This window comes from Penicillium odoratum (assembly GCF_028828045.1).
Source record: "Penicillium odoratum strain IBT 22623 chromosome Unknown utg000004l_segment0_segment0, whole genome shotgun sequence".
Lineage (NCBI taxonomy): Eukaryota > Fungi > Ascomycota > Eurotiomycetes > Eurotiales > Aspergillaceae > Penicillium > Penicillium odoratum.
Genome location: NW_026643146.1, coordinates 1,053,127 through 1,070,569, shown reverse-complemented (window position 1 = coordinate 1,070,569; position 17,443 = coordinate 1,053,127). Strand labels below are relative to the sequence as shown.

Sequence of the window (17,443 nt, the reverse complement as noted above, 5' to 3'; positions counted from 1 at the left end):
TGTTCAGATACAAGACAAGAGCCTCCTCGTATCGACTTGAAATCCAAGCGAGGCAGGACAGGGTGGAAGGCTCGAGCGGACAAGAAAATTTAGCGAGGCTGTGATGATGGGTGCAATGGTGGCATCCCACCCTGCATCGACCCTTGGCTGTAGCCACGGTGATGGTTTGGTGTAGACGAAGGCTCGCCCATCGAGCCTTGTCCCGGGGGCCGCTGGTGAAGAGTAGGCATCGTTCCGGCTACGGATTGAGGGGGTGGGGCATAGCCCATACCACTGCCGCTCATCGAAGGATGTATTCCTGATGGTGGAGTGTACGATCTAGCAAGACCTGAAAGTGATGGCATCGATCGGCCATTTTGACCCTGCGGGGGCGGAGTGCTATGCCCATACGCCTGAGGAGGACCATTCAAGCTGGCGGGGGTCGACCGGTGTGATCCGCCAACAAACCCCTGGACATGTTGCTGGTAGCTTTGACCAAGTTGTTGCGCAGATGCTGGTGTGGATGGGGTGGCAGGAGAATATGAGGATTGTCCGCCAGACTGACGCGGCTGCATGCCATACAGGTTTGCCGATGGTTGAGCCGGGGTAGGAGGATCCTGTCGAGAACCAAAGACACTGCTTGCCCGTGATGATGGAGATACGGGTCGGTAGGCTTGCGATTGAGAAGGGATATCACGAGAATTGGCGGAGGCATGTGTCTGACCAGCGGATGGTTGGGAAAACACACTTGAGTAGGCAGGTCGCTGAGAACCCGGTGGCGGCGTCGGTGCGGGGGACGGAACCGAAATATTGTTTAATTGACTTGTGGGCTGAGACGAAGCAGAGCCATAGTGCGAGTATGAATTCTGGGAGGCCAGCGATGCCGTTGGGCGACCGCTCTGTTGCGACGGGGGGGGCGGCTGTGATTGTGAGCCTCCTTGTTGAGCCCGAGGATCGAAACGCGCCATCCAGTCGCTAGTCGTTGATGTTCCTGCGCTACCAGGAGGAGGTCCGTAGCTACTGTATTCCTGGTAGCCACGCGATGAGGTTTGATACTGGCTCGGTTGGCCATAACCAGACTTCGCCGCTGAAGCGCCAGGCATGGCAACCTCATCGGCGCGAGACCCGCCGATGCTTTGGTAAACAGAACGCTGTCCTGACACTGCTCCAGGAACCGGGGCGGAGGGAGCTTCACTCGCAAAGCGCTTCCGAGGCTGAGGCTCCTCCGGCTCGTCATTGAGAATACTCATGATGTTGGAGCGTTTAGCGGGCACCTTGGAATCAGGGGCTGGGGTACCGCTTGGCCGTGGGGCGTCTTTAATTGGAGACAGGCCAGATCGCGGCGACTGCAGTCCCACGGGCTGGCCCGAAAGCGAGTAGTACTGCCGTTGGACGAAGGGATCACGATGAACGGAAGAAATGTCAAGCTCCGGTCGAGACATTTGCGTTGGCGAACCAGGAGCTTGGGTCAGACTGGGATGACGTGAATGGGTAGGAGGAAGCAAGGATGGTGGGGCCTGGTTAGTCATGTAAGTCTGGCCGGACAAAGGATCCATCCGAGCCATTTCAGGGGGAATTGACGTTGCAGAGGTATGCCGTGACGGTATCTGCATATCTTGGCCACGTGGAGTCGAATGCGGCAGCATCGAAGATTCCCGACGATCCTCGGTGAAATATCCTAATCGTGGGCCCGACATCCGATTTGGATGTCCACGCATGGCACGGCTCTCGTCACCAAGACCATTGACAACTGGAGGCCCTGAAGCTGCGGAAGATGCCTGTGCCAAGGTCGGGTAACGACTTGGCACTCGCTCGTTCTCTGATAAAGGTCGACCATGGAGTGACATTGGCTGGGGTGACACGGCAAGGGGTCTGCCCTTCGCGGAAAACCGCAACTCGTCTGCTTCTGCCATCATGTCGCCAAGGGGGGCAAGAGGACGAGGAGTAATGGTGGAAGGGGTCGCCTCATAACGTCGCTTAGGAGCAACACTAGGCACGGGAAGAGGCCCAGTTGGCTCGCCCCGAGTTTTCTTCTCCTCTGCAACCAACAAAAGCTCCTCAAAGTCTTTCTGCCCTGAGTCAAGTCGACGCTGGTAGTAGTTTTTTACCTATTAATATCGCATTAGCAGGTGGCCAGTTTTGGGAAATTAGAAACCAAGCCTTACCATCACCGTGGTCTTCGTCTTCATGAAATTAGAAATGCCCTCGAAATCACGACCGAAGTGTGCAAGCAGTCGAGGGAAGTCGCGTTGCTCTGGAACAGACCAATAACTTGTTGGTTGCAAGGAACCATACCCGGTCTCCAGTGATTTAGGTGTCATAACTGGATCAGCTTCGGTAGATTCAAAAACATAGACACCTTCCTTTGCCTTTCCACGTCCAGCTCTAGGTCTGGAAGCCGGCATCTGGCCCTCTCTCTCACTCATTTCTCGATCCGTGGACATGTCCATCGCCACATCAAAGCCCACTCCCATCTCTATCTTGGGAATGGCAGCGGGGAGAGGATTGCTTTGCGGTTGTGGAGGTTGAGGTGGCGGTAGTGGTGGTCCTTGAGTCCGCTGCTCTTTTTCAGTTGTCCGGTTGCGCTTGGGGGCACGAGCGGTACCAACCCGACCACCACGTCGAGATGCAGGCTTTTCAATTGGCTCGGTCTCCTTCGCAGTTTGACCATCATTTGAATCACCGAAGGTTGGAGCAGCAGCACGCCGAGGACGTCCGGTATCAGTGACCGCTGGAACGTCCTCTTCCCCCCCGTCAAAATCCGGCTTGACCACACCCAAGTCGGCAATAAGCGCATTGGATTTAGGACGACTGGACCTGGTCTTGCCCTTGCCTCGCTTGCTCCACCGCTTGTTAAGTTTGGCTTTGTATTTGATTTCCTCCTTTGTGAGGTAGTAGTGGACAATGCACTGTTGAAAATCTCGACCAGGCAAAGACTCGGCGATTTTGCCCCATTTCTTAGGATCGGCCATGAAAGCATCCGTGAATATCGCATGCTCTTCCTTGGTAAAATCGTTGGGGGGTGGGAGGAAGCCAAATAACTCCAGTGCATCTTCAGCTTCAACAGCATTATTAACATCCTTGTAAATGCGGGCCTTCGCCTCTCGTGGCTCTAGCATGTCTGGAATGACAGCTTCACGGCTCAAGTCAGGGCGAGCGGTGACCATTTCTGTTTTCCGGCGCTCGGCGTCCTCTTGCGCAGAGATTTCTGATGCCTTCAAAGCATTTAAGAAATCCAGCTCGCTGTTACCCTTGATTCGTCGACCTTCGCGTCCCTCTGGCATCACAGTTGGAGTAACAGGAATCGTGGTAGGAGGTGGAGAAGCAGGACCAGGAGTCATAGGCTTTTTGGACTTAGAACGATCTAGCTGCCAGATAGAAAGTCGCCAAGGCTTATAATGGGCCATGTACTCTTCTCGAAGTGCGGCGTTCTTCTTCGCAATCTCCTTTTGTCGCTTGGAAATCTCATTGCGAAAAGCTTCAAGACGAATTTTGGTGGATTCGCCATCCTGCCCTGCTTCCATGTCAGAGAGTGGAGTTGGAGGGCCAGTGTTCAAAAAAGGTAAGCCATCAATCGTAATTTCCGGATGCGCCACAGCTGGTGCGGTCACAGCCTCAGGTGCCGGTTCAACTAGGTCTTCAGCCGTCATTGGAGCAAAGGTCACAACTCGCTCGTCACTGGACACTGGAGGCCCCGCATGATTCTCGGCAGAGGAAAGAGGTTCTACCGGGGCGTGGTCCACTGCTTCTTCTTGGGCAATTGTACCCAGTAGCTGGATTTTCAGAAGGAGGGAGACGATATGGGGATCTTCCAAAGGCGACGGAGGTATCTCTGCTCGAAGAAGCTCCATGTCCCTTTCAAAGGTCCGTTTCCGCTCTTCCAAATATTCATGGCTGAAGAGCACGTTTTCCTCATCATCTTCATCACTTGACTGTCCAAAGCCAGGGCTAATGGAATGCTCGTCCTTACCTTGAACTTCTGGCAGTGGCTGCTGTTTTTGTGTCAGTTCCGGCTCGGGCTCCTGTTCTTGGACCAGCCGCGGATCTTGCTCTAGCTGGGACTGTTGCGTGGGTTCCTCTTCCAGGATTGGTGACTTTTGCTCTGACTCCTGCTCTGGTCCATTATCTTGCTTCCGCGCCTTCTCATCGCCCTGGGGTGCTGCCTTGTCCTTTAGAGCCGGCGGTGGACTGCTACGAATGGCAATTTTCATAGATGGGGAGCTTGGGGAGGGTAGAATGGTGGCTTCAGCAGTAAGATCCTCTTTTTTCTGAGGATGATCCAACGGGCGTGACAGTGCATGTCGACTCCCCTCGGGAGCTTTTTCGCTGGGCGTGAGCATGGACTCCTGCTCGTCGATTTCTTTCTTTGATTGAGCGGCACTCGCAGATGGTACACGATTGTACCCAGGGCGACTCCATTGTTTGTTCCCTTTGCCTCCTCCCCTTGGTGATGAGCCTGGTCGCGATTGATGTGCTCGTGGACCTGTCGGGATATTGGATTGCTGCATTCGAGGGGAGATTGACGGCTCGCGTGAAAGGGAACGCGCTGGTGGGGGTAGACGAGAGATGGTTGGAGATGTGGTCACAGGGCTTGGTTTTGGAGCATGTGGTTCCGTTGTGCCATTAATGGAATCCCGCTTTGCCATTGCAGCTGGGGCAGTTGGTGGAGATCGGTCTGGAAAATGTGCAAATGATTTCGTAGTCGCATGCTCTTGTCGTAGAAGGTTCTCGGAGGGGTGGCTAGAGATATCTAATGTTTGTCCTGTCGAATCAGCGCGTTCCGCTTTTGGCCCTGTTGGGGCGTTTTGTAACGATTTAGACGGCTTTCCATCTTGGGGCTTCTCTGCTCGGAGGGATGTGTCACTTTGAGTACGTCCATCGGGAGGTCCTTTCGACGATGGTGCCGATGGAGTTGGAGCAGCCACAGAGCCAAAAGCGGGAACCTGTGGTGCTGGTGGGGGAGGCGAGTGCTGATTGATAGGCCCTAAATCCTTGGAGGGTTCAGGGCGGAGAGAAGGGAGTTCGGATCGGTCAACGTCGCGTCGAACCTCATGTCCACCACCACTAGAGATGATGGATGCTTTGCGAGTCTGTTCTAGAGGAGCTGGATCAGGCATACGCTCCGCAACAGACGGGCCCACGTTTGAAGGCCCTGCATAAGCAATCGAACCTGCACGACTGTCTGTTCGGTTTGGAGGGTGTTCTCTTTTCCATGGCTCGACAGGACGGTCGCGATCCTCTCGGTCGGGTCGACGGATCTCCCATTCTTCACGTCGATCAAAACGATCGCGTCGGTCTACATCGCGATCACGGTCTCGGTCTCGCATAATATCACGGTCACGCTCTCTATCAAGCCCACGATCGCGCTCCAAGATGGGGCGGTCTGAGAGAGGGCGATCAAGAGATGGACGATCAAGAGGGGGTCGATCAATAGGTCGATCCATAGGAGGCCGGTCCATAGGAGGCCGGTCCATAGGAGGTCGGTCCAGAGGAGGCCGGTCCAGAGGAGGCCGGTCCATAGGAGGTCGGTCCATAGGAGGTCGATCAAGAGGAGGTCGATCATGGGGTCGGTCCATAGCAGGACGATCAAGAGGAGGTCGATCGAGAGGAGGTCGATCAAGAGAAGGTCGGTCCATAGGAGGTCGATCAAGAGGTCGTTCCATAGGAGGTCGGTCCATAGGAGGTCGATCAAGAGGTCGTTCCATAGGAGGTCGGTCCATAGGAGGTCGATCAAGAGGTCGTTCCATAGGAGGTCGGTCCATAGGAAGTCGGTCCATAGGAGGTCGGTCCATAGGAGGCCGGTCCATAGGAGGCCGGTCCATAGGAGGTCGGTCCAGAGGAGGCCGGTCCAGAGGAGGCCGGTCCATAGGAGGCCGGTCCATAGGAGGTCGATCAAGCGGAGGTCGATCAAGAGGAGGTCGTTCATGAGGTCGGTCCATAGCAGGGCGATCAATAGGAGGGCGATCATGAGGTCGATCAAGAGGAGCCCGTTCCATATGAGCTCGATCTAATGGACGGTCCTGCGAGCGATCCAAAAGAGGGCGATCTCTGTCCATGTCTCTATCGCGATCGCGGTCCCGATCAACCATACGGTCTCGTCCGCGGTCTCGCCATGTATCACGAGATCGGCTTCGTCGGCGGAACTGCTCACGGTCGTCGAAGAAGGATGGACGACCTCGGCCGCGACCACCTTCCCAGTCTCCTCTTCCTCGACCACGCATAGAGCCACCTCGAGGGTGACTCACATTTGATGGTGGACCATCAGGACCACCTGAGGAGGCGGATAGGATGCTGTCTCTAGAATTTCGGCGCATTCGAACGAGATCAAATTCACGGCCCGGGGGGTCTCTGGTGTCACGGAAGTCGCGTGCTGGGGATCTTGAGCGGCCACGTCCGAAGCCGATGCGGGTGTCGCGAGGATCAAATTCGCGATCACGACGACCCCAGTCGCGGTCTATGTCACGGCGGAATGGCGGCCCATCGCGGTTGTCACGAAATTCGCGATCGCGGTCACGGTCTCGTAGGTCTCGGTCTCGATCTCGGAATTCGCCTCGGCCATATCCACGACCTCGTCCACCAAAATGGCCACCTCTAGAATCAACGACGCCGCGCAGGGCGCGCGGGGCGGTCGGAGGTGGCCTGCCGAATGGAGCGCTGCCGTCGTCAGAGCCACGGGGACCAATAGGTTGGCGACGATCCCCGAATCGATGAGGGGAGCGGTCGCGGGAATTAAACCCGGACGATGGAGGGAATCGAGACGACATTACCAGGTCATGCTACCACGAGATGACCTGGAAAGCAGTCTACAAAGGGTTGTATGAAGGCGAAACAGGGTCCGGGAATGCAGAATCCAGAACCCGCACTGGACCCGACTTTGGGGGGCTTGATGCACGTGATGTGCGCACGGACCATCACGGAGAACCGTCGATCTGTTGGAGATTTAAGATCTCTGGACACTGATCATACAGGATTATATGGGCATTCTATTCGTAGGTTGTTGTAATACTGGAGCCATCAAATTGAGATGCTACATAATATGGAATATAGGATCAATTCAACACAACGATATATGATTCTAAAATTGAAGGTAGATTCAAGAGTGCCCGTGCACATTATGTGGACCCGCCATTAATGAACTAGTTCAAGACAGCCAGAGAACTCAATTTCGATTAGGGATTGCACTATAATTTATGGAACTAAGGAACCGATGGTATCTAAGTGTGATCTTATGATCCAACAGCTGAACACACTAATAGTGCTATTACTTAGATATAATATAATACATGGACCTGTAAATCTACTACCGAAACATAGATAGCCATCTACATATTCTGCTGGAATGAGCCAGGTATAGCTAGTGCCGAAACACCCCAGATCGACATGAAATGACAGTTGAGGGGTTTATCATGAATAAAGCAGTCACTTTGATGATTAAATTTGTAGCTTGACCACCATAATTCAAGTCTTCGGATATTTTAGGGTCTTTTCAAATAAATATGGCTTGTACCAGATTTTAGTCAAGTGTGAATTGAGAGTCTTCGGTGGCCCTTTCTGTAATTTGGTTCCTGATTACGGTGGACGATAGGGCGCATGTGGCCAATGCGGGTAGAATCACATATTTATAGTTTATGGTCACCGCGCTTGCTACTTCTGCATTGTGTTGTACTGGAATATCTACAAACATTGAAGTCAACCTATACATATTAGTAGTAAACTTTGGAACTAGCCGAGAGCCTTACTCATTAGTTAGAAAGGGAACACCTACTATCTAGGTAGGTAGTACATCAAAGTTAGAGAAGCAAGTCTCATTTGGTTTGTGACTTTTATCTATTGATAATATGATCATGATTAGTAAATAGAGGGTTAGCGCGCTTTCTCTACTACATCCTTCTCTTTCCTTTCTTCTTAAAATTCCTCTCTCTACATATGTAGCGTTGATTCTTTGATATGGATTGGCCAAACAGTATGCATAACTATGTAAACTTTAGCATTTGTCGGATGGGTACTGAGAAAACGTCTAGTAACTCATTACATTGGACATGTGGGTGTTTATCATTAATTTGATAGTGACTGTTATCACAAAATCTTGGTTTTTTTTGATTTTCTGCAAAAAAGCAGGTACTAATTTGCATTGGCCACATGCGCCCTATCATTCACTGTAGCCTGATATGTGAGGCTACAAAAGCGCCTCAGGTGTCGACTTCGGAGGATAATCGTTCCCCGCCAAAAAAAAATATATTTGTCCCGCAAGAAACATATCACCCCCACTACGCAATTAAACATATTTCTCCCTCTTGAAACTGCCTTGATATCATATTTATTGGCTCCAATTTACACAACACATTCTTTTACACCCAACAACGGGTATTTCTGACGATCTTCAGCCATCATGAGCCAGCCAACCGCCGCACCCCCGACCTCCGCAAGCAATGCCGTCCTGGTGGAGTCTCAACCGATTCCCGAAGGAACAAACACAGTCAGCGGAATTGACTTTGATAAGTTTCAGGGTCGAGATATCACTGTGGCCGAACTGGTGGATAGTATGACCAACACCGGTTTTCAGGCCAGTGCGGTTGCGGAGGCTGCCCGCATCATCAACGATATGGTAGGTGATGAACTTCACTCACTTTCGAGGGTTTCCCTGACGTGTCTTTCTTCATAGCGTGCCTTCCGTGAACCTGAAACCGGCAGAAAGACCACCATTTTCCTCGGATATACCTCAAATTTGATTTCCTCCGGTCTGCGTGACACTCTTCGTTACCTTGTGAAGCATAACCATGTATCGGCCATTGTCACTACCGCTGGTGGTGTGGAGGAAGACCTGATTAAATGTCTGGCTCCCACTTATATGGGCTCTTTCTCCACTCCAGGTGCTGGACTACGTGCCAAGGGCCTCAATCGTATTGGCAATCTGCTGGTACCGAACAACAACTACTGTGCCTTTGAGGATTGGTTGGTCCCCATCCTCGATCGTATGCTAGAGGAGCAGGAGGCAGCCAAGCGGAAGGCCCAGGAGACTGGAGATGAAGAAGACGAGCTCCACTGGACCCCGAGTCTCATTACTGAGCGATTGGGTCATGAGATCAATAATGAAGACTCGGTGCTGTACTGGGCCGCCAAGAACAAGATCCCCATCTTCTGCCCTGCCCTGACTGATGGGTCGCTCGGAGATATGCTTTACTTCCACACGTACAAGTCATCGCCGCAGCGACTCCGAGTGGATATCGTGGAGGATGTGCGCCGGATCAACACCATGGCAGTGAAGGCTGCCCGGGCGGGTATGATCATCCTGGGTGGTGGTGTGGTTAAGCATCACATTGCGAACGCATGTCTGATGCGCAATGGTGCCGAACACGCCGTGTATGTCAATACCGCGCAGGAATTCGACGGTAGTGATGCAGGTGCCCGGCCTGACGAGGCCGTGAGCTGGGGGAAGATCAAAAGCGACGCCAGTGCCGTCAAGGTCTACGCTGAGGCCACAGTAGCATTTCCTCTTATCGTTGCGGCCTCATTTGCACGCGCAACACCACAAAACTGAAGGCGTCTGTTGCGTGCCGATACTTTGCCTCACACAATGTAGGGTCCCGTGACCCTCGGATGAGGGTAACCAATCAGAGTCAACTTTGTCCCCCTCGCCTCCCAACAGGGAAAATCTGCTGATCAATTTCCATGGTTCGAACCCTTTTCCCTTCATAATTTGAGGGATTTCAAGTGCACCCGACAAGGTCAAACCCTGAGTTGTTTCTGACCAAGTCTGACGACCAAACCGGCCGCCTGTCAGCATGTCTTTCAGCGCCTTCTCCGCGTCTGCTGTACCCAGTCCCACCAGTTCCACTGCAAGGGTCGGGGAAACATGTTGTAAAAGCGGTCCCAGTGGCAACATGCAGATAAGCGATCTGAAGTGGCAAAGAATGGAAAATTCGCTCCAGAAGGAATACCCGCACATACTATTTAAGGTTGGGATCCGTTGGCTGCCCTGAAGTGGAGCCATTGGGCCGGATCCACAGCCGATCATGGGCTTCACCGACTGTCAGTTACTCACTTACTAAAAGAAATCTATTAAAACATGGAAATTTTGTCTCAATGATGACATGATCTCGAAACTCAATATAGGTGCAAGTGACCATAAAATCATAGACTAGTTGAATTTAGTATTTAATAGATTTTTTTACCGAAAAGATAGAAAATCTACCGCGTGGCTTATCCACCCGAAGTTTGGAATTTCCCCACTTTGGTCTTTTGGAGCGAATCCCGCGAATCCCCCGGACTTCCTTATCGCTTTTAAGTCTTCGGACTTTCTTCTTTTCTTTTCTTTTCTTTCCCTTCTATTCCCTTGATTCTTCCTTTCATCTCACACTCACTGCTCGTATATATACTGTCCTTTTTTTCTCTTTTCAATTGCCATTGTCCCCTATCTGATAATCCTTATCTCTCTCCATTCGTTAAACGCCAGAGAGAAACTATCGATCAAACACCGCTATATTCTTCTCAACTTCGGAATTTGCATGAATTGGTCACTTTGATCGGTCCCATTCCCTCGTCTTGGTTTATTGAAAAAATCCTTGCAGAATGGATTCCTCTCGGAACTCGGCCAATTTGCCGCCCAATGGGTCAGGAACCGGCAGCGATGTCGGGTCTCTCTCCCCGTCAAATGTCTCCGAACCCAATATCGTTCCGAGTTCTATATCCGAACCCTCTGTGACACCACGGGTGGCCACCCAGGAACAACCACAACCCGTCCTTCCGAACCCCCGGGCTCCGACGCCACCGCCTAGAGACCCCGAGGAGACCGAACATGCCTATTGGGCCGACCTTCACGAGGACACATCCACCCCAGATGAGGAGGAATTAAAGGAAATCAATGCTGCTGAAGCTGACTATAGCGCTTGTGACCGTATGTCAATTCCGAACCCTAGGGAGCCAACCTTGAGGAAAGGTTCACGCTTACTAACACCGGGTCCTAGACACATACTGGGAAAGCAATTTCTTTCGGGACTTGGATGATCCTGAATACAAACCTGTGGAGAAAGCTCGTCTGACATGGAAGTTCAAAGGCGTTCGAGGCACCCCCGAGGCCCCCAACCGCGCAAAGGTTCTGCGCTCTCCGCCAGCCTTCATTGGTGGATATTGGTGGCGAATCAAGTTCTACCCTCGCGGTAACAATGTGGGTTCGCTAAGTATCTACCTCGAGTGCTCGCCTACGATGCCCGCCCTGGATGAACATATCCCAGAAACCGAATTTACTGTTAGGCGCGGGGAGCCTGGTACCGTCCTCAACGATATTCCACCCGATACACATGTGCAAACACCCGCCACAACCGACTCTGCGGCATGGCTAGACAACTACAAATCACATTATCCTTTCGCTGCATCTGCTTCCCAAGCACACACCGGTACGTCGTCCAATCCATGGCGGGTATCCGCTCAGATTGGTGTCATCGCCTACAACCCGGACGAACCACGCACTGGATGGATGCAGTCGTCATGCCATCAATTCAACCCACACAATCTGGACTGGGGATGGACATACTTCCATGGTCCATGGGATCAGATTCATAACCGACGACGTGGCCAGCATCGTGCGCTACTCAACAACGATACGCTGGCTTTTGATGCTTATATTCGGGTCATTGATGACCCAACTAAGTCCTTGTGGTGGCACCCCAGTGATTCCGAGCCAACATGGGACAGCCTGGCATTGACTGGCTATCGGCCCCTTGGAGACTCGGTCGTCAACCACAGCGCCGAGGTTGCCGGACTCGCATCCTGGCTGCACATCGCCCCTTTCTGCAAGATCATTCAGAGCGTTGATGTCCTGGAACATTTAACAAACTGTGACGTAAAGCCAAAGCCGCTGTGTGATGCCATGCAGAAGTTGCTCTGGCAGCTGCGAAGTCGCACACAGTCGCTTCAATATGTTGACACCGACAGTATCACCTCCACATTGCGCAACCTCCGTGAGTTCTCGGGTGATGTTTCGGAGTTCTGGGAGCGGCTTCGTCGCACCTTGGAGCTGGAACTCGCGGGCACTGATGCTGGCAAACAATTTGCCAAGCTATTCGATAGCCCACCTCCCAAATCTGTGCAAGCAGGTGATGCAGATACTATCCACACTTTGCCGACTGATTTCAACTCTCGCATATTTGTTCAATCCGACCAGTTCAAATCCACCGGTGATGCTATGAAGAACTACTTTGGTGCCAAGCCTGGCCGCTGGTCCCTCCCTCCAGTTCTTCATGTGGAACTTGGCCGTCAATCCCTCGACAAGACCATGCGCTGGCAACTAAACTTCAACAAGGTAGATCTGGACGATGAGCTGGATCTCACACCATGGGTTGTTGATGGCGAAGGTAGCAAGTATGTTCTCTATGGCTACGTGGTTCACCGCGGTCGTCGCACATCTAGCAAGTTCTTCAGTATCCTTCGCCCTGCTGGTCCAGGGACCAAGTGGCTGGCTTTCGATGATGGCAGTGATAACCGTGTGGAGTGCTTGACCCAGAAGACCGCAATGGGCGCTCATCTTGGTCTTGATGCGTCCCAGACTGTCGATCACAAGAAGGGTCATGATATCCCGGTTGTTGCAATGTATGTCCGCAGTGACATGGTTTCAGAGCTCCTTCCTGGACCGCAAGGACCTTGGGAGGTGCCCAAGTCTTTGAAGGAATACTACGAGACGGGGGTCTACAGCCCAATTCCCAGTTCCAATGAGAAGTCATTAATCGAGGATGTTCAGGTTGAGGTGTACTCTCTGCCTGAGTATGATCAACTGGATTGCCTCTTCGACACATATGACCTCATGTCCAATGCGAAGTCGAACAATAGTGTCATGTATATGACTCTGCCTCGTTCATCCCGCTTGGCTGAGCTGCGCAAAAAGATTGCTTTGTGGAAATCGGCTGGTGGAGAGGTTATTGGAGCCGAAAGGGTTCGTCTGTGGCACATTGGCCATACTCGGGCTCAGTGCGGGCCTACTTTAGCATTTGAGCACATCACCGATTTGAACACTCCATTGGATGCTTCTGCGGGCACTATGCGATTCTGGATGGAAGCAATCTCAGAGGGTGAGTTCCAACAAGTCGCGAATTATTGCAAATAAGCTCTTACTGACCATCGAATCCTTTTAGATGACGCGAAATTATTTGCCATCCCGGACCCTCCCTCCGCTACTACGACTGAGGATAAGCTCGAGGAGTCTATTGTTGAACAGCTGAGTTCTGCAAGCAGTAGTTCAGTTTCATTGGTCAATAATGGAGACGCGGTTGCCAGCTCATCCAGAGGTGATATAAGCCCTACAGAGAGCTCCCTACCAGCTCTGGCTACCTCATCTCTAGAAGCCGACTTGCTGGCTGACGAGCGAGCCGAGCATGCTGCCGTTCTGGCTGTTGCAGCAGCCCACGACACCAACTCATCTGTCGCTGAACCCGCTGCTCCTGCTACTACTCCTGTGGAGTCCTCTGGGCCAGTACCGACTGAGCCTCAAGTTACCCTTCCCGTCGGTCACGCGTACTACTTCATTCAGGTCTTTGATGAGGACAAGCAGGTCCTTCGCACAGTGGGCTCGTTCTTCTCCAAACTTGAGGCGAACGTCAAGGCATCCATCCGGAAGCACCTTAAGCGGACCATCCGACAAGACTTCCTCATGTGGAAGCGAGTAGACGGAACCACCGTCACCACAGTGTCGCCAGCCGAGAACTTCATGGATGTCGTGGTGCCCCACGGATCCTGTATCATTGTCGGGGACAAGTTGACCAAGGAAAAACGATCTCAACTTGGGCTTTCCGGCCTGTTCTCCAGCCCCGACCGCCTAGTACAGTACCTCTGGGCCAAGTCTCGAAACCACCCTGTCCAAGGCTTTACTGGCACCAAGACCGTCGAAGCTACTTTCACAAGTGATTTCTACAGCGGCGAGTTCCTGAAGGGCTACTACCATGGACGCGGAAAGCACCTTTCTGGCACCGGGACAGTCTACGAAGGTGACTTCATTTTCGGTCGACGCCACGGCAAAGGCAAGATGGAGTACCCGACCGGCGATACTTATGATGGCGACTGGGTTGAAGATGTCCGTCATGGACAAGGAACCTACGTTGAGAAGACGACTGGCAACTCGTACGTTGGCGGGTACAAAGACGGTAAAAAGTACGGCAAGGGCATCAGCTACTGGGAAGTTGCCGACGAAGAAGCGGATCTGTGTCAGATCTGTTACTCCGAAGAACAGGATGCTGTGTTCATTGACTGTGGCCATGTCTGCTCGTGTGTGACTTGTGCTAAGCAGGTTGATCTTTGCCCGATATGCCGGAAAAGTATCAAGAGTGTCATTAAGATTTACAGGACATAGACGACTTGTCTGAAGCACGGTGGAGTTTTATACATTTACAGCATTTGAGATTTGTGCTCATTTGATGATTTACTTATATGCATGTCACATACAATGTTTTGGCCCTTTTATGGGATTGTCATTGTTCTTTTTTGTTTCTAGCGAACAGACGGTTGGGGATTGGGGGTTGGACGGTTACATACGGCGATTGTTTGCGATTTACATTCTTGCTCTCTTTCCAGGACATTTTTCGAATTTTGCATCTCATGCGCTCTTGGTGATTACATATAGATCAAGACTATATATAAATTAGATTTTGGATTGCACTTCACGCTGAATCATTTTTTGACATTGGGATTGAGATTTGAAACATTAAAAAACAAGGTATATGTCCAGTGCGCCGTCCACCCACAAATGAAGATGCTTTTCAAACTTGGCAATGCCAGAGCTATAGATACACAATAGATGCTCGGGTGTCAAACAGATCATTTAAAAGCCTTCTTAGGCTTCTTTTCTTTCAGCTTTCCCTGCACCACCGACTTCTTCTCACCCTTGTCCTGGTTAGAAGATTTCTTGGCAGACTCGGTCTTCTTGGACTGGGTCTTCTTAGCAGCCTCGGGCTTCTTGGTGGACTCAGTCTTCTTAGACTCAGCCTTCTTAGTCTCAGTCTTGGGGGACTCGGCCTTCTTGGCTTCAGGCTTCTGCTCCTCCTTGGTTTCCTCGGTGGACTCAGTGGCAGCCTTGGGCTCTCCCTTGGCCTTCTTAGGCTTGTTCAGAACACCCTTGGGGTTAAGACCCTTGCGACGAATACGGTTGCGTTCGGCCCGAGCAATGCGCTCCGAATCATCATCTGCCTCGAAGGGACCGAAAGCACCACCGTTAAGATCAGCAAAGGCACCACCCTCCTCATCGCGAATGGGTGTTCTGTCGATCTCCTCATCATCATCAGTGGAAGCACCCAGGGAGCTAGTACGCTTCTTCTGGTGGCGGTCCTTAGAAGTGGTGCCGTCCGCCTTAGCAACGGGAGTGGGACCAGTCTTCTTCAGCTTACACACGTAGAAACCATCGACGTTCTCGCGGTGGGGGAAGTAACGGCGGGTCAGGGCCATCTTGGCATCAAATTTCTTGCCCATGTAGCTTGTGAAACCGGGGCTACCAAATCCACCCAGACCGGTATCGACGATCTTAACATTGGGGCACTTTCGCAGGACGTACTGAACGACAGCCTCGTTTTCTTCCACAGTGACACTGCAAGTAGAGTAAACAATGTAACCACCAGTCTTGGACGCGTGGTCGACAGACTCGATGGCGGCGAGGAGCAGCTGTCGTTGCATGTGAGGAATGGCCAAGAAATCACGTTCGTTCTTGGAAGTCTTAACACCAGCATCCTTGGAGATAACACCGGTACCGGTGCAAGGGGCATCCAGTAAGACACGGTCAAAGCCACCCATGGCCTTGGGGAAGCCGGTACGAGCGTCCAGGTTGGTGACAATGGTGTTCTTGCAGCCAAGACGGTGGATGTTACCAATCAAACCCTTAGCACGGGGCTTGCTGGCATCGTTGGCAATGACGCAACCAGTATTGCGCATCAACGCAGAGATGTAGGTAGTCTTACCACCGGGAGCGGCGGCCATATCGAGAACACGCTCGTTAGGCTGGGGTGCGAGCGCCATGACGGGGAGGAAGGAAGATGCGGCCTGAAGAATGTAGTGACCGGCAAGGTACTCAGGGGTGGCACCAAGGGGAACAGGAGATTCGAAGACCTGAAGGCCAACCTTGGACCACTTGCCAACGGGCTCAAGAACAACACCCCGGTTGATCAGAGCCTGGGCGAGAGAACGACGGTTTGTCCGAAGAGTGTTGGTACGAATGACGACAGGGCGAGGGGTTTCGTTAGCCTCAAAGAAAGCGAATGCCTCCATAGGAGTGAACAGGTTCCACAGCTTCTCAGCCAGATAGCGGGTGTATCCGTAGTAGGTGCAGATGTCGGTGAGCACAAGGTCAACGTATTCAGTGCGAGATCTATCAGCCTGGCCAAGATTCTTGAGGTCACCCAGAATGCGGATGGTGTCGGTAATGCGCTGGCGGAGGAGCTGCAGATCCGGCGCAAGTCCAGCCTGGGCTGCATCGTTGAACACATCGGGGCGATCGCCAGCGATGTTGGTCTGCATAGCATCCTGCAATTCCTGCTCGGCCTCTTCATCCTCCAACTGTTTCTCGGCATCGAGTTTCTGAGAAAGACCCTCGATGTTCGCTGCGGTCAACCTCTCCTCGGCATCGGACAAGTCCTCGTCGTCGGAAAACATGGCTGTACGGGTGTAATTCTCTTCGTCAGAATCCATAACGGAGTCGTCGTTGTCGTCCTCTAGGTCTGAAAGTCCCACAACGTCATCCTGGCTATCCAATGAACCTTCGCTGACTCCATCGAGATCGTCGAATTCGTCGTCCATATCTTCGTCCTCCGAGTCCGTCATAGGAACGGGCTTCTTCTTGTTAGAAGTCTCCTTCTTCGGCACAACTTTCGCAGCACTCTTAGCAGCAGCACCATTGACCTTGGCCTTCTTAGGGGCGGCTTTCTTTGCCACGACCTCTTCTTCGACGGCTTCTCTCCGGCGCTTCTTGGGATCAGCGGTCTTAGCTGTCGATTCTGCTTCAGCGGCCTTGCGCTTCTTCAGCATGGTGATCTTTGATTCATCGAGCGGGGGCGGGGGGCCCTGCTTCTTCATACGACGTCCGACACCCATGATGAGTGATGTGAATGTTTGATTGAGTGGTGGATTGTTGCGTCCGAAACTTTTTTTTTCGGGCTTTTTTCCTTGGCAGCGGTCAACCGTGGCAGTAAATGAAAATCGGAAGGCGGAGTTGCGGTCCTATCTAAGATAGCGGTGTGGGAAGGCAATATGTCCGCTGACTTTCTTATCAGGCGAGCTTACTTCCGGGCTTTTCTCACCTAGAAAATAGAACTTGTTCATGATTGACACTCTTACATATCTATGGGGTCTAATTTTTTAAAAATTTCAAGAACTAAAGTTACGTGTTTTCCAATATGCAATATTTCACCCCAGAGTCTTTAAAGAGCTATGGATATGGATTTCAATGTTATACACACAAGGAGCTGTCCAATCAAGACAACTCATCAAAGGAAGACCT

The 17,443-nt window shown here is 52.0% G+C and overlaps 4 protein-coding genes across 4 annotated transcripts; 2 read left to right on the top strand and 2 right to left on the bottom strand.

The window, feature by feature from the left end:
* Positions 1 to 89: 89 nt before the first annotated feature.
* N7520_004658 (MYB DNA-binding domain protein) lies at positions 90 to 6,743 on the bottom strand (the record flags this gene model as incomplete). Its single annotated transcript, XM_057138592.1, has 2 exons — positions 90 to 2,087; positions 2,145 to 6,743. 2 exons carry the CDS (start codon positions 6,741 to 6,743, stop codon positions 90 to 92), a joined length of 6,597 nt encoding a protein of 2,198 aa, XP_056996799.1.
* A 1,625-nt stretch (positions 6,744 to 8,368) lies between these two features.
* On the top strand, positions 8,369 to 9,517 carry N7520_004657 (deoxyhypusine synthase; the record flags this gene model as incomplete). Its single annotated transcript, XM_057138591.1, has 2 exons — positions 8,369 to 8,584; positions 8,642 to 9,517. The coding sequence occupies 2 exons, from the start codon at positions 8,369 to 8,371 to the stop codon at positions 9,515 to 9,517; spliced, it is 1,092 nt and encodes a 363-aa protein (XP_056996798.1).
* Positions 9,518 to 10,548: 1,031 nt separating this feature from the next.
* Positions 10,549 to 14,314, top strand: N7520_004656 (putative MATH and UCH domain protein; the record flags this gene model as incomplete). The annotated part of the gene is made up of 3 exons (XM_057138590.1): positions 10,549 to 10,873; positions 10,944 to 13,040; positions 13,104 to 14,314. The coding sequence occupies 3 exons, from the start codon at positions 10,549 to 10,551 to the stop codon at positions 14,312 to 14,314; spliced, it is 3,633 nt and encodes a 1,210-aa protein (XP_056996797.1).
* A 464-nt stretch (positions 14,315 to 14,778) lies between these two features.
* Positions 14,779 to 17,037, bottom strand: N7520_004655 (rRNA (cytosine-C5-)-methyltransferase NOP2; the record flags this gene model as incomplete). Its single annotated transcript, XM_057138589.1, has 1 exon — positions 14,779 to 17,037. One exon carries the CDS (start codon positions 17,035 to 17,037, stop codon positions 14,779 to 14,781), a length of 2,259 nt encoding a protein of 752 aa, XP_056996796.1.
* Positions 17,038 to 17,443: the final 406 nt, after the last annotated feature.